The sequence below is a fragment of the Podarcis bocagei genome (genome assembly GCF_964188305.1).
Source record: "Podarcis bocagei genome assembly, chromosome: 17".
Lineage (NCBI taxonomy): Eukaryota > Metazoa > Chordata > Lepidosauria > Squamata > Lacertidae > Podarcis > Podarcis bocagei.
The window spans coordinates 11,020,720-11,044,150 of NC_138143.1; the positions used below are offsets into that span (position 1 = coordinate 11,020,720).

At 48.4% G+C, this 23,431-nt stretch overlaps 1 protein-coding gene across 8 annotated transcripts in view; it reads right to left on the minus strand.

Annotated features, from left to right (window-relative positions):
- Positions 1–661: 661 nt before the first annotated feature.
- RASAL3 (RAS protein activator like 3) overlaps positions 662–23,431 on the minus strand; it is a 150,999-nt gene continuing 128,229 nt past the window's right edge. For all 8 annotated transcript variants that reach the window (XM_081176212.1, XM_081176210.1, XM_081176209.1 and 5 more), the window contains 10 exons: positions 23,287–23,431; positions 21,465–21,609; positions 18,046–18,282; positions 17,144–17,345; positions 16,137–16,240; positions 8,242–8,542; positions 7,296–7,418; positions 6,093–6,292; positions 4,816–4,891; positions 662–2,631 (listed from right to left, as the gene is read on the minus strand). In XM_081176212.1, the coding sequence (XP_081032338.1) occupies positions 2,476–2,631; positions 4,816–4,891; positions 6,093–6,292; positions 7,296–7,418; positions 8,242–8,542; positions 16,137–16,240; positions 17,144–17,345; positions 18,046–18,282; positions 21,465–21,609; positions 23,287–23,431 (1,689 nt within the window). In that variant the 3' untranslated portion in view covers positions 662–2,475. The remainder of the gene's footprint in view (positions 2,632–4,815; positions 4,892–6,092; positions 6,293–7,295; positions 7,419–8,241; positions 8,543–16,136; positions 16,241–17,143; positions 17,346–18,045; positions 18,283–21,464; positions 21,610–23,286) is intronic.

Here is a 23,431-nt window from a genome sequence, read left to right on the forward strand (position 1 = left end):
GCAGCCCTGCGGGAGGTCCCGCAGGGAAGTCTAGGCTGCGGATAGCAGCCTGCCGCCCAGCGCGAGGGGCGCCCTGAAGCAGAGCAGCCCCCGCACCCGGCAGACATCCGCAGCGTGGGGAGCCTTGCAGGAGTTCCCCGCAAGGCTCCCCACGCTGCGGATAGCAGCCTGCCGCCCAGCGCGAGGGGCACCCTGAAGCAGAGCGCCCCCCGCGCCGGGCAGACATCCGCAGCGTGGGGAACCTTGCAGGAGTTCCCCGCAGGGCTCCCCACACTGCAGATAGCAGCCTGCCGCCCGGCGGGCGGGGCGCCCTGATGCAGAGCGCCCCTCACGCCGGGCAGACATGGGCCAGCCCCACAAGCTCGGGGGACAGCAGGGAGGCGCAGCGCTGCTATCCCGCTGTTCCTCGACCTGGTTCAGTTTCCCCGACCTGCTTTTGGGGGGGAAATAAAGGGAAAAAAATTTCCCTTTATTTCCCCCCCAAAAAACTAGGTGCGTCCTATGGGACGGAGCGTCCTATGGGACGAAAAATACGGTAATTTAAGACCTTCTGATGGAAAGGGGGCAGGAGTCCTGATGGCACACAGTTTATCCATTTGTACCCCACATCCCCACCCCACAGCCTCATACCTGCCGAAAAACTGCAATTTCGTAACATATATATCTCAAAACCGACAAACCAGAATTATATTTGCATGGTAAAAGAAAAGTTGAGACATTGCATAGCTCAGTGGCAGATGCTGGATTATACAGGCATGCTGAAACAAGCCTGGCAGAAAGACAAAAACTATTGATTCTCAGCAAAGGAGATGCAGGGGTGAAAGGTATGGAGCCTCTCTCTGTTCATGGCTTACTTCTCTCACCTGTCTTTGTCTTCCAGGAGAATGACCCTGCCACCTGGCCAGATTCTGACACTGGAAGTGAGCCTGGCTAAGAGAAAATGATGCAGGGAGGCAATTGGTGCGCTCAGAGAGATGCAGTTTCTTCCCCCTTCACTCTTTTATGCTGTGTCCACACTAGGGCATTCATGCGTACATTGGGCTGCTGTTTCTGTGTGTACAATTGCGTATCTTTGTCCACACACAAGTGCTTTCACTTTTATGCCTTTATTGCTTGATGGGCTATACAGTGGACCCTCGGGTTACATGACCTTTGGGTAACGTAACTTTCGGGTTGCGAACGCGGCAAACCCAGAAGTGTATTCTTCCGGGTTTCAGCACGCGTGAATGCACAGAAGCGCTCTATCATGCCGTGTACATGCGCAGAAGCGGCGCCTCTACTTGCAGATTTTTTGGGGTACGTACGGACCCCTGGAATGAATTACATTTGTATCCAGAGGGTCCACTGTATTTGCAAGAAGAAGGTGGTTCGCAACTCGTAGGGTTGCCATATTTCAAAAAGTGAAAATCCGGACACAAAAGTTTGGCCAAGGCCTTTTCAAAGCAATTTACGCCCAGACATTATACTGCTTCTAACTGCAGTATTCTGGCTATGTCTGGGAAATTCCAGACGTATGGCAACCCTAGCAATTTGGGGTCATCCACATTTTACTGGCTACTTTCCCCTGGAGAAAACCAGGGTGGTTAAGTGCTTAACTGGAACAAACGGTAATCGGGTTTTTACAAACAGGGCAAGTGGAAAACCTCTTGGACCCGTGCTTTCTAGACATGGGAGAAGTGAAGTGTGAACAAGCCCACATCCTTTCTATATAGCTAGGGAAAGTCCAGATTTAAACACCCACATCTTTGCTATTGTGTTATGAAAATAAGGTAAAGGTAAAGGGTCCAGTCCATTAGGTCCAGTCGTGACTGACTCTGGGGTTGCGGTGCTCATCTTGCTTTATTGGCCAAGGGAGCCAGCGTACAGCTTCTGGGTCTTGTGGCCAGCATGACTTCTGGTGAACCAGAGCAGCACATGGAAACACCGTTTACCTTCCCGCTGGAGCGGTACCTATTTATCTACTTGCACTGGTGTGCTTTCGAACTGCTAGGTTGACAGGAGCAGGGACCGAGCAATGGGAGCTCACCCCATTGCGGGGATTCGAACCGCTTACCTTCTGATCGGCAAATTCTAGGCTCTGTGGTTTAACCCACAGCGCCACCCGTGTCCCTTGTGATATGAAAATACTGGGGGGCAAATCAGATGGGATGAGAAATGGTTCATCTCAGAAGAGAAGGGAAAGCAGCTGTTGCAGATGAAAGCCTGAAGCCAGAAAGCAGAGCCGGGGCTTGTGGAATGGATGCCGTCTCAGGCGGGGATGAAAGGGTGGCGATGGCTGCGTAGCGCTGGAATCAAAGCCGTGAGGAAGGCACGGGAGGTTGAAGCAAAGCTCCCTGTGGGCTCCAGCTGGAGGATCCACCAGAGTGATGTGCAGGAAGGTTCCCTTGGAGAGACTTCCAGGGTTGTCCGGGGAGAGGAGAGTTTCCACTATGGAGATGCAGCAGCTTTGCATTTTTGGACGTGAAGGGAAGCGGGCTAGGTCTCGTCCCCATTCTCAGCCCTGTCCACCCACACTGGCCCCGAGAGGGGCTTCTGCTGTGCACTGGATGGTTTCCCTGCATATCCCAGCATCTGACCGACGGCACGGAGCAGCTGGTCGTGGTCCCTCTCCATCCCAGACAGGCGGCGCTCCTGCAAAGGGGACATTGGAGAAACAGTTGGCTTGTGTATCTTTCTCGCCCTGATCTGGCCATGGTGATCCATGCGACGGTCACCTCCAGGCTTGATTATTGTAACTCACTCTACGCGGGGCTGCCCTTGAAGCTGGCCCAGAAACTCCAGCGGGTGCAGAATGCCGCGGCGAGGCTCCTTACGGGGTCCTTGCCGTGGGATCACATTCATCCAGTGCTTTATCAACTGCACTGGCTCCCGGTGGAGTACAGGGTCAGGTTTAAGGTGCCGGTTTTGACCTTTAAAGCCCTATGCGGCCTAGGACCCACGTACCTACGGGACCGCCTCTCCTGGTGTGCCCCGCGGAGGACCTTAAGGTCCACAAATGACAACATTTTGGAGGTCCCAGGTCGCAAGGTGGTTAGATTGGTCTCAGCTAGGGCCAGGGCCTTTTCAGTACTGGCCCTGACGTGGTGGAACGCTCTGTCACAAGAGACCAGGGCCCTGCAGGACTTGATATCTTTCCGCAGGGCCTGCAAGATAGAGCTGTTCCACCTGGCCTTTGGTTTGGACTCAGTCTGACCCTTATGTTTCCCTCCCGGGCGGGCGAGGTATAAATAAAATTTTATTATTATTTATTATTATTAAGCCTCAGCACCTCTCACTGTACAAATCAAGCAGTGGGCAAGTGGGGGTCATCGAACCCCCAGTGAATCAATTGTCTAACTTCAGCATATCTATTTGCAGTAAAACAATCAGGTGGGCGTTTTGCAGCTGGTCCAGGGACTCACATCTTACTGCAATGAAATGTGTGCTGAAATATCTCTTTGGAGTGTGCCTCCTAAATGAGATACGGATGCTTCTACTCTTCTTGAGCCTTTTTTAAAAAGAAAATTATCAAAGATTTCTTAGTTTACAAAAATACATGCACTATCTCTTTTTCCAAGTTGTGTTTTCTACAGATCAGTTTCATTTGTTGTGAGACATTAGTGTTGCATGCAGTGTTAGGTTAGGAAGAAAAGAGGGGGGAATGGTGAGTGGGGTGGGGTGGCAGTGCTTCACTTCTTCTGTGGGGTTTTGTGTCAGCGTCACTTGTGTGGGTTCTCTTACTGTTCGCTTGTTGTATTTCCTTGGTGGTGAGAGAGGTTGGGGGTGGCCTAGGGTGTGGTTGGTTGTCTCTGGTTGGCTGTAGTGAAATTTGTTTTTGTGTGAGAGTGTGTGTGTGTTTGGATCAGGTTAGCCAGATTGATTCATATGCTGTCGGCGGATTCTTGTTATTGCCTTGTTGGGCTGTGTATGTGATAAAGGGGAACCATACTTCTTCTATTCTCCTATTCTTCTATTTGCCCCCATTTCAGTTTCAGTAAATTTGATAAATGCAATTGTAATTTTTTTATACTCTGAAGCGTTTCTTCATTTTTTGGATTTTTTACCATTTCTTTTTCTTTTATTTGTTTATTTATTTCCATCATATTATTATCCTTATTTTTCTTAATTCTCCCCATTTGCTGTATTCCGTACCCTCTCATAAACGCTTTACTCGCATCCCAAATTATTTTCCTATCTGTATCTTGGTTCTCATTTAATTCAAAACATTCTTTCAAGATTTCTTTCGCTTTACTTACTCTTTGTTCATCTCTCCACACCTCATCATTCATTCTCCACCTACCTTTGGTACGTCTTTTGAATTTCATGTAGATTGCCACAGGATTGTGATCTGATATAGATCTATTTAATATTTCCGCTTTATCGAGATTCAGCATCAATTTTTTAGATACCCAAATTGCATCAATTCGTCCACCTGATTTATGTGCTTCAGAGTAATGTGTTATATCCTTTACCCTGGAGTTTTTTGTTCTCCAAGCATCGTAAAGATTTAAATTTTCAATTAAATTTAAAAAGGAGAGTGGGAGTTTACCTGAATTGGATATTTTGGTTAGTTTTCCTAATAAGGCTGTTTTCCCACACTATTTGATACCATTGGTCCATGTTCATTCCTGATAGGTCTCTCCAATGTCTGGCTATGATGTTTCTGGCTGCCGACAGTAAGTGGGTTATGAGCTCTTTATGATGTGAGTGGGCATTATTATCTTGGAAGATGTTTAGTTCCTGAGCCTTTGTTGAGCAATTTCCCTGAGTGGCTCCCCATTTTCTCCTGCCCCTGCCCCTTGACCACCAGGTTGAATGGCTACAGAGAGCCCTTACCAGATTCTTGGTTTTCTCCTCACTAGCTCGAAGCTTCTCGTGATCCTTCTTCCAGCTGGTCTCTACACTAGTCACCCTGCAACAGAAGAGGATCCAGTATAATCTAGCGAACTCAAGCTGTTTCAACCTCCTCAGTCCCTACCATAGGTACACTGGCTGGCTTTGGACAAGTCACTGTCTCTCAGCCCAAGGCCTACAAGACCTCACAAGGCTGACAAAGGACAGAGATGCAAAACTCTTCTCACACTGGATACACCAAACCACTGGGGAACATTTTTTACTCTACTTCCTCATCGGACTTGGAACGTCAAAGAACCTTATAAGGAGCTGCTAAAATGAAGATTTCTACCACCCCTTCATTTTGGAAGGGGATTCTAATGCAAAACCCATTCTTTAAACCCTGTTCAAAAGCAGATGAAAAATCCTTCATTTTAGCAGTGGATCTGATGTGGTTTGCATGGAATCCTGCCGACCTGAGCAGGATTTAACTCATCAGCTGACCTTCTTTCAACCAAGTCACTTGGCACAAGTGGTTTGTGTCCTAGCAACTACCTACTGGACTCCCAAGATTCAAGGCAGCTGCCCTTGGTCAGCTTGGTTCTGGCTCCAGAAAATGTCCTCTTCATATTGCTTCCTAGCAGGGGACTTGGGCCAAGACAGTGCCTCATGAAGTGAGGACATTAATAGACAAGACAATAAACTGCTTTTATATGCAACAACAGCAGCAAGAGTATTGTTGGCACAGAAATGGAAACCAGAAGAACTACCGACAAAAGAAGAATGGCAAACGAAATTAATGGACTATGCAGAACTGGATAAGATGACAGGAAGGATTAAAAAGCTGCAGGATCAGAGCTTCTCAGAGGACTGGGGTAAATAGTATATGAATCGTTTGAAAAGCAATTGTAAGCAACAGATTAAACTAGTAGGATTGCAAGAAGCTTTGTAAGGAGGACTATGTGAAATATTGCAGAGAAAACTATGATAAGAATTATTAGTGAAGGAGTATTAAATGTAATACTGAAAATAATGAAATGCAGATTAAGAAAATCTTCAGATGCAGTTAATGGAAGTCCAAAACATTGTATAAGATAAGAAAGCACGTTATATGATTTTTGGAAATTATTTGTAAAAATCAATAAAAATGTTGTTTTTTAAAAGACAGTGCCTCATGACAAGGCCCTCAAATCAGGGACAGACTGAAAAGCTTCCAGGAGCCAAGGCACCAGAGCTAAGGTGACCATGCAGGTCTTTAGAAGATCTCATGGATCCCTCACCTGGTGCTTAGCTGCACAAGGCAGCTCTCGGTCTCCTCCAGCCTCTTGCAGAGAGCCTCTTCCCGCTCCTGGAACTTGGCCTGCTCCTCTAGCAGCATTTGGTTCTGGGTCGTCAGTCTTTCCAGCTGCTCTTCGAAGAGTTGCTGCTTCTCCCTCGCTCTGGTCAGTTCCATCTGTAGCTCTTCCATCTGCTTCCCATACTGTGGGGGTAAACAAGGCTAGTAGTTAGAGCAGCCAGGGGCTTGAAGCAGTGGAAGCTCTCTCTCCTGGGTGGCCTTGCACAGGGTCAATGGAGCAGAAGCAAGGTCATAGCCATGGCAAGGGGCCCAGAGGCAGGAATCCTGCCGCTAGGGCATTGGGCTTATTTGCACCTAACTTTTGCCCCACTCTTTCCAGGCAGAGGTCCGCACTTAAAAGCTCTGTGTCCTAGCATGGTGTTTTTGTTTTGTTTTCTGCCCAGAGTTTCGCCTGTGAAAACCTACTCTTTAGCACTCAATTGTAGCAAAAGTCAATGTGGATTTTCTGCAGATGGCTGTTTGCTCCGACTGAGCTTTAAAGAGTGGGTTTTCATGGAGAAAGCTCTAGGGCAAAAACACACCCACCCTGACAAAGACCTTTTAAGTGTGGACCGTGCCTGGATAGAGCTGGGGAAAGGTAAGTGTGGATAAGCCCTGAGAGATGAGTCCTGGGTTCAAATCTTGCCTGGGCCATTAGCCTGTTAGGAGGCATTCCCAGTCCTCCACCATCACTTTTTATAGCCTAGGGATGACATTAACAGGCCTGCTTCCTAAGTCTAAACATTACAGAAGCATCTGAAGGTCCTGAATCTTCCCGCTATCCCATTCTCTTTCTCAAGTCTGTAAAATGTTGGGATGCCAAGCATGAAACAGGGTTATGGTTTTCGTTCTGTGGAGGAAGGGGACTCTACCATAGGTAGCTAAGTGTACTGGAACAAAAGACTGCCTCCAGGTGACATAATTCATCCCTTTCTAGACATGGCAGTGCACCAGTCTATAGGGTGGAAGCCCCCTCTAAACTAGCCAAACATCATTGCCCAGAACAACATTTTTTTGAGAAATCACAACTAACTCAAGTCAATAGTGGACTGCCGCTCTGGTCCCAGAATGCAAAGTGCTACTAGCACATGCACTGAGGAGTGGGGGTGTCTGGGTCTGATATTCTGAGTGGAAGTGATTCTCCCACCTGTTCCAGTGGCTGCATGGCATAGAGGCTGCTTTGCTGGGCAGCTGCTTCTTCAGAGTGCCTCAGCCAAGGCACAGTGGGCTTCCGGGGCAGTGAGGCAGATGGGTGGAGCTTCGGATACCCCTAGAACACAATCAACATTATTGTTACTATGCAATGATTTTTATTAAGTTTTCTGTTTTACAATTTCAAATAAACATTTTACAAACTTTAAGATATCCAGTGACTTCCCTTCCTCTCTTTCCGTGGTTCATTTTACCTGCATATTTTACTAGGTAAAGGACCCCTGGATGGTTAAGTCCAGTCCAAGGCGACTATGGGGTTGCGGCGCTCATCTTGCTTCAGGCCGAGGGAGTCAGTGTTTGTCCACAGACAGCTTTCTGTCTGTGGCCAGCAGGACTAAGCCGCTACTAGCACAACAGAACACTGGGACAGAAACCAGAGCGTATGAAAATGCTGTTTACCTTCCTGCTGCAGTGGTACCTATTTATCTACTTGCACTGGTGTGCTTTTGAACTGCTAGGTTGGCAGGAGCTGGGACAGAGCAATGGGAGCTCACCCTGGGATTTGAACTATTGCAGTGGGATTCCTGGGTAAACAAATTAGGGAAGTGACATGGAAGACAAGGGTGCTGTCCTGTGTCAAGAAGAAAGGCCACCCTTCATCACCCAGACCCTATTCACTCTCCAAACATCCATCTGTCATGGACGCTTTAGTTGAGATTCCTGCATTGCAGGGGGTTAGACTAGATGACCCTGGGATCCCATCCGACTCTAAGATCCTATGATTCTATGACAGTGAATGACCCCCATGATGGTGCCTATTCTGCACTCCCAGTGGGCCTTACAGATTCTGGTCCTTTACGCCTTTCCAGGGAACTTGTGTTGAGCTGCAGGCAGTTGTGGGCCACCAGTAGTCAAGAGGGCCAGTCTAGAGCCCTGATTACCTGGGATGCTTTGCTGGCGCCATGCGGGTAGGAGGTACAAAGTCGAGGGCTGCTCTCCCTGCTCTCGGCCACGTGCTCGGTGCTCCTCTGCTTCTGGAGACGTCGGGCTGCCTTGTTCTGAGTCGGGACGCTCTGGGTGCGCTGCACTTTGGTCCTGGTTCTGACTGGGTGCAAAGGGGCCTGCGGCTCTTCCTTCCCTCGGCCTTTCTGAATGCTGGTCATGGACTGGCTCTTGATCAGAGGACTGTGCTTGCCCAGCTCCCGTGGGGGCACAAAACCCGGCTTCTGGTTTTCCGCCTGTCTGGAACACAAGAAGAGAAGAAGAGTTTGGAATGGATATCCCGCTTTATCACTACCCGAAGGAGTCTCAAAGCGGCTCACATTCTCCTTTCCCTTCCTCCCCCACAACAAACACTCTGTGAGGTGAGTGGGGCTGAGAGACTTCAAAGAAGTGTGACTGGCCCAAGGTCACCCAACAGCTGCATGTGGAGGAGCGGGGAAGTGAACCCTGTTCACCAGATTACGAGACTACTGCTCTTAACCACTACACCACACTGGCTGGAAGGGTGGGAGTTCAGCGTGACTATAATGCAACAGGCAGCACTTGAACTTGTCAAACCCAGAGCCAGAGAGAGGGAGGGAGAGAGAGAGAGATGAGCCCTGGCTGTCATTCTTTACTGAACATGTGGTCTAAACACTAAGCCTCTTGGGCTTGCCGATCGGAAGGTCGGTGGTTCAAATCCCTGCGACATGGTGAGCTCCCGTTGCTCTGTCCCTGCTCCTGCCAACCTAGCAGTTTGAAAGCACATCAGTGCAAGTAGATAAATAGGTACCGCTGCAGTGGGAAGGTAAACAGCGTTTCTGTGCGCTCTAGCTTCTGTCACAGTGTCCCGTTGCACCAGAAGCGGTTTAGTCATGCTGGCCACATGACCTGGAAAGCTGTCTGTGGACAAACGCCAGCTCCCTCAGCCTGAAAGCGAGATAAGCGCCGCAACCCCATAGTCGCCTTTGACTGGACCTAACCTGTGAGGGGATGATTAGCTGCTTGTGCGTAAAAGCGTACTCCCTCAGAGTTTGTGCGGCTCCACAAACCTCTGTGCGTGACAGAGCTCCTCAGACATGTCTGCTCTAGTCACTCGTAGAGTCTGACAGTGGCTGCCGGCGGAAGCGCTTCCAGCAAAGAAGCTCCTTGACGGAAACGCGTCTCCTGGATTCACGGCGTGACAGTTTCCGGCGAGGCATGGGTCTCCCCACGGGCGCCTCAGATACTTCCCCACTGTTCTCACTGGAAGCGTCTCTGAGCCCTCCCTCCTGCTCGCATTCCCTCAGAGATTCACTCCTCCCCCTGCTGGTTCCTGCCTCAGCTGTTGAGTCTCTTTCTTCCTCCCTGAGACCCTCCACCACCTGATGCTCCGATGGCAGTTCCCTGACATCCACCTCCCCTCCAGGGCCCCCCTCACCCCCTCCCATTTCCTCTCCTCTGGGAGATGAAGGGTAAAAACCCCGAAAAGAATCTTCTTCATCTTCAGACGTCTCGAACAATTCCCTCCATCGATCGCCGTCCTGGCTCGCTGAATCCTCCTCCTCCTCGGAATCTGTGAACCCCTCCAACTCCTCTTCTTCGTCGGTGGTGGCAAAGTATTTCCTCCGGAACCTCGCTACGGGCTGAGGTTTACGTGGGAACCTCTGATGAAAAGTTTCTATTAAAACTTCGTCATTGACATCCTCTGCCCTAACCCAGGTGTTTTCCGACTCCGGTTCCCCTTCCCACATTACCAAATACTCTACTTGATCTCCCTTCCACCTGGAATCGAGGATCTCCTCAACCTGGTAGCTGTGTTCCTTCTCCTCCATTGCTGGCCCCCTAGTGACCCTCCCTTCTCTGTCTCCTTTATACGGTGACAGCAACGACCTGTGGAAAACTGGGTGCAGCTTCATGTGGTTCGGTAACCGGAGTCTGAAAGCCACTGGGTTGACCTGCTGCGTGACTTCAAATGGGCCCAGCCTTTTGGGTCTTAACTTCTTACAACCCCCTTTGAATGGTAACCCTTTGGTTGACAGCCACACCTGGTCCCCCACCCTAATGGTTTCACCTTCCCTTCTGTTTTTGTCTGCCTGCCTCTTATATTCCTCCTTAGCCCTGTTTAAGTTAAGTTGGAGCTGGCGATGGATCGCTTCCATTTCTTCAACGAACTGTTCTGCAGCTGGAACGCTCCAGTTCTCCCCTTCCCCCCCTGGGAAGGCTCGGGGATGGCACCCGTGATTAGCCAAAAAGGGGCTCATTCCCGTGGACACGTTCTCTGCATTGTTGTAGGCAAATTCTGCCAACGCCAGCTTCTCCACCCAATCATTTTCTCTGTCATTCACATAACACCTCAAATACTGCTGGAGGACACCATTAGCTCTTTCCGCCTGCCCGTTGGTTTCTGGATGACGGGCAGTTGAGAAATTAACTTCAACATGCAGTAAGCTCATGAGCTTCCTCCAGAACCTGGAAGTAAATTGTTTCCCTCGGTCTGAAACCACCCTCAAGGGGGCGCCATGCAACCTAAACACATTTTCTACAAACAATTTAGCGGTTTCTTCTGCTGTGACCGCATGTGAGCAGGCTATGAAATGGGCCATTTTAGTTAACAGGTCTACCACAACCATGATGGCTGTTTTCCCTCTAGACCTCGGCAGATCAGTCATGAAATCTATTGCCACTGTTTCCCATGGTCTTTCAGGTGTGGGTAGTGGTTCTAATAAACCTGCCGGTGCCCGCCTCTCCCCCTTGGCTCGTTGGCATTGGTCACACCCTCTCACATACTCCCGCACATCTTCCCTGACCTTGGGCCACCAAAATTCCCTGGTAACCAGCCACATGGTTTTGTGTTGCCCAAAATGCCCTGCTGTGGGGCTATCGTGCAGTTGCTTGAGTACCTTCTCCCTTAATTCCCCTTCAGGTATATATAACGCTCCCTTGTAGTACAACGCCCCGTTTCTCTCCTCAAAACCCCCGGGTTTGTCTCCCTCCCTCCTGAGACCCCTGAGTTTGTCCTGGGCGTATTCATCATGCACTGTTCCCTCTACCAATTCCCTTTGCCCCACCAATACCGCCCCACACACCCAGCGGTCTTCTGGAATGACATGTGTCTCTTCGGGTGCCCCCTCCCCCTCCAAATATTCGGGTTTGCGTGAGAGAGCGTCCGCCCTAACGTTCTCTGGGCCTGGCACGTAACATATCTCAAAGTTAAATTTGGAGAACTCCTGGGCCCATCTCAACTGCCGTTGGTTGAGCACTCGCGCAGTTCTCCAGTACTCTAGATTCTTATGGTCCGTGCACACTTGCACCTTATGTTGTGCCCCAATTAGCAGGTGCCTCCATCTCCGGAAAGCCTCATGAATAGCAAGAAGCTCCCGGTCGTACACCGTGTAGTTCCTCTCGGATTTGTTCAGCTTTCGCGAAAAGAAGGCACACGGTCGCCACTCTGACTCCTCCCTCTCCGGCTGCAGAAGAAGCACCGCCCCTATGGCTCTGTCAGATGCGTCTGTTTCGACCCTCAGCCTTTTTTGTAAATCCACATGCAGAAGTTGTTCTTCAGAGGCGAAGGCCCTTTTCAGTTCCTCAAACGCTCGTCCCGCCTCCGCCGTCCAAACAAACTTCTTTTTACTGCTGAGACAGTCCGTAATGGGCGCCGTCAGGTGGGCGAAGTTTCGGATGAACTTACGATAAAAGTTCCCAAACCCTAGGAACCTCTGCACATCCTTCTTGGTTTTGGGTGTTTTCCATTCCAGCACTGCCTGAACCTTGCCGGGATCCATGGCCAATCCCTTGTCTGACAGGAGGTACCCCAGGAATTCCACCTCCTTGGTATGAAACTGACACTTCTCCAGTTTCACCCACAGCCTGTTGGCTCGCAGCCTGCTCAACACTTCTCTGACGTCTCTCACATGTTGCTCCTCATTCTCCGAATACACCAACACATCATCTAGGAAGGCGACGCAATTCTTGTAGAGCAAAGGACCCAGTACGTGGTTCATAAACGCTTGAAAACACGCTGAGCCTGCTTGTAATCCAAAAGGCATAACGAGATATTCAAATGCCCCCAAAGGTGTGAACATGGTGGTTTTCCATTCATCCCCTTTCCTTATACGTATCAGGTTGTACGCCCCCCTTAGATCCAGCTTTGTAAAAATCTTTCCCTTCCGCACCCTGGTCAAAATATCATCAATCCTGGGCATAGGGAAAGCCACTGGTTCTGTCACTGCATTTAACAGCCTAAAATCACATACAAGTCTCGGCTTGTTCGTGTTTTTTTTATCCACAAAGAACACTGGGCTACCTCCCGCTGCTTTGGACTCTCTGATGAAACCTCTCTTCAGGTTCTTGTCAATGAACTCTCGCAACTCCTGCATTTCTCTGTCTGACATGGCATACAACTTGCCTACAGGAAGCTGTGCTCCAGGGAGTAAATTGATCTGGCAATCAAAGGGTCTATGCGGGGGTAGTTGGTCAGCTTCCTTCTCGCTGAACACGTCGCTGAGATCTGCATACTGTGGTGGTACCTTCACCTTCTCCATTACTTCAGTCCCTGCTAGGGTGGCTTGGGCCCCTGCTGAACCCTTTTCCCCTTTGCAGTGTTCTAAGCAATGTGCCGAACCAAAGGAAACCACTCTTTGATGCCAGCCCACCAGCGGATCATGTAGCGCTAGCCAGCTCATCCCCAAAATAATGGGAGCGCCTCCCAAGGTGGCCACATTAAATGCTATCAGTTCTGTGTGCCTTGCCACCCTCATTATCATAGGGACGGTCTGCAAGCTGACTCCTCCTCCCAACAACTCCCTGCCATCGATCGTGGTCACCTGCAGGGGGTTGCTTAAAGGGATAGTCTGTATCTGGTGTTCAGCAGCAAACTCCTTGCTCATAAAATTGCAGGAGCTGCCTGAGTCCAACAGCGCCTTTATTTTTAGGGGGTGTCCATTTTGCAGCTCTAGCGACACTTCAATCACTAGAGCAGGTTGAGGTGCTTCTGGCACGGGCACTTTCACTGCTCTTTGGCCTGGCTGCAGTGCCCCGACTGTGGCAACCAGGCGTTGGCTTTTACCTGCTCTGTTTCTCCCTGCTCTCCTCCCTCAACAGCTCCCACCATCCCTTGCCATTCCTTCCTCTGGGGGCAGACTCTGGCAAAGTGGCCTGGCTGTTGGCAGAGGTAGCATTTCCGGGCGCCCTTTCCCTCCTTCTTAACCCCCTCACTGGGTTTTGAAAATGCGCGCGCGCGCGCTGTTCCGATTTCCATCGGCTCTGCAGGCGGGAAAGCTGGCTCAGGAATGTCTGGAATGCGGAACTCCTTCCAACGTTCCCCTCTCCCTTCCCGCCTCTCCAAGGCTCTTGCCTCCTGGCGCGCTCCTATGGTCAGCGCAGATTTGGTCAGCTGATCCATAGACACCGCCCTGGGGCTCCGGGACAGTTCATCTTTCACAGCCGAAGAAAGACCTTCTTCAAATAACATCTGAATGGGTGCCGCCGATAAATCCCAACCCAATCTGTGTACCAGCATGGTAAATTCAGTCCAGTACTCACGGACAGATCGGCTTCCCTGCTTGCAAGCCATTAGCTGCCTGCGCACCACCCCTTCCTCAATCTCGCTGGAAAACATGATATCCATTGCACGAAAGAACTTCATCGTGTCCTTTAGTACGTCATTGTGCGTTGCCATCAGGGGCCGAACCCAGTCCCTCGCCCCCCTTTCAAGATGCCCAATCACGAAAGCAACTCGTGATTCCTCATCAGGGAATTCATCAAACTGCACATTAAGTGCATATTGCATCTCTGTCCTAAAGGCATGGTAATCCTTGGGGTCCCCCCCCCAAACTTCTGCACCAATCCTGGTACCTTTCTGGGGAACTGAGTGGCTCTCCCCTTCTTGTCTGCATCCTGAGCCCTTCTCTCCTCCAGCCTCGCCGTCTGCAGCGCCAGTTGGACCTCCAACGCTCGGTATCTGTCTTCCAAGCTTGGACCAGTCCCAACCCCTGCTCCTCCGGTGCCGGCTGGGTCGCTCATGATGCTTTCTCCTGCACAGGCAGCGTACAGAGACTGTCAGACTGCTGTGAGGGGATGATTAGCTGCTTGTGCGTAAAAGCGTACTCCCTCAGAGTTTGTGCGGCTCCACAAACCTCTGTGCGTGACAGAGCTCCTCAGACATGTCTGCTCTAGTCACTCGTAGAGTCTGACAGTGGCTGCCGGCGGAAGCGCTTCCAGCAAAGAAGCTCCTTGACGGAAACGCGTCTCCTGGATTCACGGCGTGACAGTTTCCGGCGAGGCATGGGTCTCCCCACGGGCGCCTCAGATACTTCCCCACTGTTCTCACTGGAAGCGTCTCTGAGCCCTCCCTCCTGCTCGCATTCCCTCAGAGATTCACTCCTCCCCCTGCTGGTTCCTGCCTCAGCTGTTGAGTCTCTTTCTTCCTCCCTGAGACCCTCCACCACCTGATGCTCCGATGGCAGTTCCCTGACATAACCATCCAGGGGTTCTTTACCTTTTTTTTACTGTGTGTGAGTAGAGCTGGGGGGCACATAGCAGGGATCGTCTTATTTCATGTAAAAATAGCAAAACTGAAATATATGCATTTTTATAAAATGGCATAAAGCACTCAAGTTTCTTTGATTTTAATCTGATATTTGAACATGCAAAACATGGAGAATCATTTCAGGCAAGGGGGTACGTGGGTGCCAGGAATTGGGGCTGAGGTAAACAAGGGCCTGTGAGGCCTTCTGAAAATTCCAGGAAATCACCTAGTCTCTATCCAAGATGTAGGACCATAATAATAATTATTTATTATTTATACCCGACCCATCTGCCTGGGTTTCCCCAGCCACTCTGGGCAGCTCCCAACAGAATATTCAAAACACGATAAAACACTAAACATTAAAAACTTGCCTAAACAGTGCTGTCTTCAAATGTCTTCTAAAAGTTGTTTATTTCCTTGATGTTTGAAGGGAGGGCGTTCCACAGCGTGGGCGCCACCACCAAGAAGGCCCTCTGTCTGGTTCCCTGTAACCTCACAGTAAGGGAACCGCCAGAAGGCCCTTGGTGCTGGACCTCAGTGTCTAGGCTGAACGATGAGGGTGGAGACACTCCTTCAGGTATACTGGGCCAAGGCCGTTTAGGGCTTTAAAGGTCAGCACCAACACTTTGAATTGTTGTAGGAGATAAATGAGACGTGGATGTGCATCATTTTGCACTTGGTACAGTGGTGGTGCTTACTGCTTTCTGTTTACTACTGCCCATCATCCGGGAACCGACCATCATCACCAACCAACCCCTCACACCCAAACCGAAAGAAAGAAACTCCATGGCAGGACACAAGCCAATCCCATCTGGGGGAAATGCCTTTCCAGCACCAAATGTGGTGGCCATTTCAACCCTAAAGGTAAAGATAAAGGGACCCCTGACCATTAGGTCCAGTCGTGGCCGACTCTGCGGTCGCGGCGCTCATCTCACTTTATTGGCCGAGGGAGCCGGCGTTTGTCCGCAGACAGCTTCTGGCGAACCAGAGCAGCGCACGGAAACACTGTTTACCCTCCTGCCAGAGTGGTACCTATTCATCTACTTACACTTGACGTGCTATCGAACTGCTAGGTTGGCAGGTGCTGGGACCGAGCAACGGGAGCTCACCCCGTTGCAGGGATTCAAAGCGCTGACCTTCTGATCGGCAAATCCTAGGCTCTGTGGTTTAACCCACAGCGCCACCCGTGTCCCTATTTCAACCCTGAACATGGTCAAAATCTTTCCCCTGGATTTCCCTGAAAGCTGGTTTTCTTCTTGAGCCTTGAGAGCCAGCAACCATTGCTGCGATTTCAATGTATCCCTCCCTGCCAGCCACCCCAAGAGCCAAAGGCAAGTCGTTTGTTACCTGTCCTCTGCACTGGGCCCAAGTCGAACGATGACAGGAACCGGTGTCCCCTCTTGTATAGCACGGAGGATTGTGGGCAGAGGCTCCAGTCTGTCTTTTGTCCGCTTATATGCAACAGAGCAAAAAGTACAGGTAAGAAGAACGCAGTCTGAGGGCTTGCAAAAATGAGAAACCACTGCTACTGGTGTGGCACGATTGATCGAAGGATTTGCTCTCCCTCTGACAAAGGGGAGCAGAGGATCACACTCACACCTGGATCAGACCCTAAAATTCACATTTATGCATTTGTTAAAATATACACAAACACCTTATTTTAACTCCACACCTACCCCTTCCAATCCTGCCTGAATGAGCAAATATATTTGAAGAATAAATGGTGAATTTCAAAATTCAGAAACAAATACCCTTCACACATCCCATCACAAAAACTCCTCCCTCTCTCGTGTCTTCAAATCACTTCCTTTTCTTCCTGACTGCAATGCCACCGAGTTCCTCTCTTCCAGATTTAACACTTAATCTGTGAATGGGTCACTGAGATATTGCAGACTGATAGCTGGCTAGCAGGGATTTGTGGTTATTATTTATCGGATTTTTCGCAGAAAATGAAAATTTTGGATTAGACAGTGAGAAAATGCGGGCTGACCTTTTGGTGCCAAGAATGTCATGGAGTGACTGCAAAAAATAAAAAAGCTTCCCTACACCAGGAGCACCCATCCCATAATAAACACCCACCTGTAAGCAGCCCATAACAATATTAGCCAAACTGATGGCACCTTTATGTAAAATAGCTGGTATAAGCCACCGATGAGCTGCAGGAGGGAGGGGGATACACAGCGGGACTGAGGAACATGGATGATAGGCGTTGACAGATGCAAAGTCCCTGATGGGTTGGCTCCAATTGTTGGCTCCTCCTAGGCCCCACTACCCATGAGTCAATGCATCTTGCCGCCAGGGGGCAGGCCAAGCCCATCCAAGTGGAGGTGCCACACAAGACAGGCAGCTGGTACCTCTTCCAGGGTAGAAAAGATGTTGCAGAGCAGAGAATGCAGGATGGACAATTCCAGGGCCACGTCAATGGAGTCGTCATAAGCTGGCAAGTGGATGGCACTGCCAGGGCTGGAGACGCTGCAGAGGAATGACTTCATGGTGCCCCAGTTGCGCTCCAGAAACTCATTCATGAAGCTCATGTACGCCTCCTTTTCTCCAAACCTGCAGAAAATGGAATATTAATATTAATAACAATAACAATAACAATAATTTATTTATTTATACTCCCCCCCATCTGGCTGGGTTTCCCCAGCCATTCTGGGCGGCTTCCAACCGAATATTAAAAACACTACAGCATCAGACATTAAAAATTTCCCTAAACAGGGCCGCCTTCAGGTTACATACGTTTCAGGTTACAGACTCCACTAACCCAGAAATAGTACCTCGGGTTAAGAACTTTGCTTCAGGATGAGAACAGAAATCGTGCACCAGCTGTGCGGCGGCAGAGGGAGGCCCCATTAGCTAAAGTGGTGCTTCAGGTAAAGAACAGTTTCAGGTTAAGAACGGACCTCCAGAACGAATTAAGTTCTTAACCAAAGGTACCAATGTAATTAATTTCTTATTATATTGAACGATTAAACAACCTACTTGTTTGTGCTCATTTCAGATTCTTTTTAAAACTGCCAACCGAAAATGCCATTTTAAGCTAAGTTGATAAACCTCTGAAAGAAAGCACAATTACCCTTCCTTGCTGTGAATTTTTCACATGCAAAGAAACCCATGCACTGATACCAATGCCCTGAGTGCAAATCCTGATGTTTTCTCTTTTTTTGAGGACTTGCCTGGAGTAGTATTCCAAGCCATTCTCAAGCCTCATACTGAATCACCCTTGCTGGGCACAGCCAGGGCCACAGTTACCTACGTGGTAAAGTTTGCCAGGTTCTGGATAACCTTAGCTGCCAGAGTCAGGGTGCGGGAGGTGGTGTCATCCGGGTACTCTTGAGTGAGGCCGAAGAGGCTGGGCGACATGATGGCTGGGCAGAGGAAGCGCAAGAACAAGGAGGCAGAGATGAGGCGCTGCCCGATGCTGGCTTTGCCCCTTAGCTGGCATGCCTCTTGCCAGGCGGTGAAGACCTCGCTGAGCTCAGCTGGGAAGGAGCTGCAGAGAGAAAAGAAGGAGTTGGCTGGCTGTGAGAAGGCCTGAGGGCAGACATTTTGTGATGAAGGGGCCTCACAGAATGCCTGGATAGGGTAGGGAATCGCTACAGAACAAGCAAAGCCAAAGTGCAGGTTGACGAAGACATCTGAAGCTATGATATTCATAAAATAACAATCCATTTCATAAAATTATCAGTTTCTGCTTGATAGCGATGCCAGCGTTTTTCCCCACACAATGCCAAAGTCAGGCATTTTTGCCGCTTATTGGACAATGCGGTATGATACTGCCCCATCATTTTTTCCTCGTACTTTACAGCCGCTTAAAGTGGAAGTTGGACATTCGGGGAAAGATCCAGGAATAGCGCTCAGCTGAAACTCCCCGCTCTCCCCACAATGGCTGCCGTTCTAGTGGAGTGACACAGAGCTGAGTTGGACAGAAGCACATCCTGAAGCAGAACAATAACAGACCCAAGGAAGGTCTCTTGACTAGTTCACATTGTTACCTGAGCCAAAGTAATGATTTGCCAATGGCTGGCTCAGTGACTGGCCTCAGAAACTCTTAGGACTCCTCCTGTCAATCTGCTTATTCTGCAATCATCCTGATTTGCTTAAACAGCAGTTAGATTATGGGCCTCTCTGGATATCCTTGTTTCTGGACATTCATTAAAATATCAGGGCAGTTACAGTATAAGCAATCCCACTTCCAATGCTGTTTGTGCCCACAGAGGTTTCAGGACAGATGTACTGCTTCAATTCCAAGCAGTGAATGACCTATAGCTTCTTGTTGAAATCCCACAAATCTTCTGGGGATTCTTGTCGTCCCACTTTTCCTGTACTATATAGCGCAAGAGAGCCCACCTTGACATGCTTAATATGGAAACATTGGGGAGGAATTAGAGAACTACTAAATTTATTTAATATAAATATAAATTCATTTATTATAAATATATCACTGGTGATGACATGTTGCAGGATACACCTGCCTTGTGAGGCCCACAGTCCATACTTTATTGAATGTTTCTTCTGACTTGCTTATAGGGTGCTTATGTGGCAATGAGCATTCATCCTGATTTCCTTGCAATCTTCCTGTTAATCTTTTTTTAAATATATTTTTTCTTAAATTTTCTGTTTTACCATTTCAAATACTCATTTTACATCCTTAAGATCTCAATGACTTCCCTTCTTCTCTTTCCATAGTTCATTTTACTATCTTAACTCCTTGCATATTTTACGAAAACTATACCAATCAGATTTTCATTATTGCATCCATCGGAACTTATTGACACTGTTGAATTTATCTTAATGCTGCCAGCGTTTTCAGCTGTACACAATTATTTCCCATATATTCAATAAATGTTTTCCAGTCTTCTTTAAACGTATGATCTTCTTGTTCTCTTATTCTATGTGTTAAGTCTGCAAGTTGTGTATATTCTGTCAGCTTAAGTTGCCACTTTTCTTTGGCTGGGACCTCACTCGTTTTCCATTTTGGGGCTAACAAAACATGGGCTGCAGTTGTTGCATACATAAATATCTTCCTGTTAATCTTCGTCCCACACTTCTCAGGGCATTTCTATGTCACTTTCCTAACTGCAAAAAGGCTACAGGTTTGTTTTTTGTTTTTATAATGGATTTGTTGCCTAGGGGTAATGGAGCACTCCCCTTCAATTGCACTAACCTAAATAGTGCAATCCACTCTGCTAGAAATCCTTTCTCTTGTCCTCAGATATGAGAGTTGCTTGTCTTATCCTGCATAGGATCAAAGGCACTCTTTTCATTATGACTAGGGTCGCTTCCAAGCAGCCTGTTTAATGAGCATTCAGCCCAATTTGTTTACAGAGAGATTAGACAACCTTGGCTATCTAATGAGCAATCATCTTGATAAGACAAATCTGCATCAAGCAGTTGCCATCTCACTCTTCCCTTATTGCAAAAAAAGTCCAATCTTTGGGGGAAGTGGGTTTGTTTCACAAGAGCTCCAAATCAGCATGAACTGTGCAGCCTGAACTTCCTGGGACTTGACTGAATCCCACCCAAAAACAGTGACACTCTGGTAGCGTTTGCTGAAGAGTTTGGATTTTGATATCCCACTTTATCACTACCCCAAGGAGTCTCAAAGCGGCTAACAATCTCCTTTCCCTTCCTCCCCCACAACAAACACTCTGTGAGGTGAGTGGGGCTGAGAGACTTCAGAGAAGCGTGACTGGCCCAAGGTCACCCAGCAGCTGCATGTGGAGGAGCGGGGAATCGAACCTGGTTCACCAGATTACGAGTCCACCACTCTTAACCACTACACCACACTGCTGAGCCCCGACATCTCGGGGAGCCCCTCCTCAAACTGAATGCCCTGCTGTGGAATGTGAAACACAAGAGCAGTCAAGTACAACATTCCTAGAGTGAACATGTTTACACATGGGGAGGAATGTTTGTCCAGCCAGCAGGTAAACTTCCTGTTTCCTTCTGAGCTGGGACAGACTTCCTCTGCATGTGACTAGAGGTGGGCGTGGCTTCACCTGTGCAGGTAACAAAAGATAGGACTGGCCGCCATCTCTCTCTCTATGACTACTTTTGTCAAAGAAGCAACATCTGCTTAGCCAAAGATGCTCTCTTGTTCTCCAGCCAAGAGAGGACAAAGGGACTGTCTCCTTATGAGATAGTTTCCAGGTGTATGTTACTTTTCTAAGCTAAGTCTGCCTTCTGGGATCCGATTCTGAACAAAATGTGAGTGAGTAAACTCTTTTTCTACTTTTATAGAAGACCGTGTCGTGTCTTATCTTTTATGAGGGAATAAAGGGGGGGAAATACCAGAACAGTTATTATAGAGGCTTTAGTGAGCCTGAGCAAACCCATCCGCTGTGAGTTTAAAAGGGGGAATGTTACTCTGCTGAACTGTGAACTTGTTTACACAAGTTGGAAAGGCTATAATCAAACAATATATCCTCTCCTGCATCCCTGAACATTCCCACACTGCTGTTCCCCATTCATTTGGGCCAGAGTGCTGCCTGGCCAAGGGGGCCGTAAGAGGGATCCTGGACTGCAACTTTCTGGCCCGATACATCATGAGAGGCATAGTGGCGGGCACAGAAAACCACAAATGGTGCCCCCGGCTTCACTTCTGCAGGCCCAGTGGGAAGAGTGTCCACCTCCCGCCGCCGCCGCCCCCCAATGACCCACTCAAGCACTCACTGGCTAGAAACTGCAATCCTCCGGAAGATCTCTTCGCAGATGTGCTGCAGGTTGCTGCGGTTGTCAGCCAGGTCACACGGCGCACATTTGCTGGGATCCACTTCACAGCTGTCCTCTAAAGTGTATGGCTGGGTGACGATATCACCTGCAACACAGCCTCATGCTTTAATTTCAGCCAGGCTACAGTGTTGGCTGGAGTTACAACAGGGATACCTTGGACTACAACATGACCCGCAATGAAGACCAGACTCAGGGCCGGGTTGAGGTTTGATGAGGCCCTATCTACTGAAGGTAAAGGTAAACTGATGCCTGACCATTAGGTCCAGTCGTGGCCGACTCTGGGGTTGCGGCACTCATCTTGCTTTATTGACCGAAGGAGCCGGTGTACAGCTTCCGGGTCATGTGGACAGTATGACTAAGCCGCTTCTGGAGAACCAGAGCAGCGCATGGAAATGCCGTTTACCTTCCCGTAGGAACGGTACCTATTTATCTACTTGCACTTTGAAGTGCTTTTGAACTGCTAGGTTGGTGTAATGGGGCCCTTTATATGTCCAGCTGTCCTTTGTCAACAACAAATTGCCTCTGTTTTTTGTGTTGACCATATGCTATATGGTAATTTATGGACCTAATAGGTATCTAAAGCCATTTGCACATGTTGCCATGCAACCCATCCATGCAGAATGGAGGCACCCTAGATATAGAAATGAGCAAACCAGTGATATTTTAGGGAGCAGGCTAGCAGACAGAGCCCATTACTTACATTATAGGAGCCTGCACAACACAAAACACTGTTGCTGTATGTAGGTTTTATTTTATTTGTTTCTTATCTTATATTTTGGAAAAGTACATCCAGGTTTTTTCCTTTAAATTTTTTTGGGGCCCCCAAGAGAGTGGGGCCCTAAGCTATAGCCTGTTTAGCTTATATGCAAATCTGGCACTGACCAGACTACTTGAGCATGCCCAGCTAATACTGCCATGAAGGGTCGTTTTGCATAGACCTGAGGTCAAAATGACTTCTTATTTCAATTTTATATACCACCCATTAGAAACACATTACAAAACATCAATAATAACATAATAAAAAAGCATACTGACAGACAGCCTACTAAAAAAAATATATCATAATAACTATCTTCTCGCCCACACTTTTACAGGCCATAGATCGTTGCAAGCTGTACTTTTTGCATTCCGTTGCCACTTCTTTTCTTTTTTTAAAATTTATTTATTTGGTTTTTCAAATTAACATTTTACACTCACATATCCAACATACATCATAAAATCAAGATTCCAAAGACTTCCCTGGACTTCCCTCCTCCCCTTTGTGGGTCCTATTGTTAGTCATTTCCTCCTGCATCTTTTATAATAATCCAAATCTTTTACATCTCCATTATATCCAAAATTCACCATTAAACTACAAGTGTTATTCCAGGCCTACTAACAATGTTAACTGTTTACAATGACTTTTAAGATAAATTATAAATTTTGCCCATTCCTTATTAAAATTCTGGTTTTCCTGATTTCTGATTCTTCCGGTCATTTTTGCCATTTCGGCATAATCCATCAACTTAATCTGTCAGTTTAAGTTTAACCAGAGAAGAATGGCATTCTGTGCCGATCCTGCAACTGAGGATAGCACTCATGCAGATGTTGAAGTGGGTTCTAGCTCACAAAATAAAATGTGCTCAGTCTTTAAGGGAGCACAATACTCTTGGTTGCTAGAGGCCCAAACTCTGGGGTTTTCTCTGGCAGCAATCTAGCAGAGAAACCTAACTAGCTCCTTAAGAAAATGCTGCACACCCCTACCCGCCGGTTGCCAACTTACTCAGTGTGGACAGCAGGTAGGGGCCTCCCACCAGCTTCATGTATTCATCGATGGCTTTGGTGGCGAGGGTATTTTCACGGAAAATCAGTGCTTCGCGCTCATCGAAACGGTCCAGCTCTGACACACCCAAGTCAATGAGAAAGTC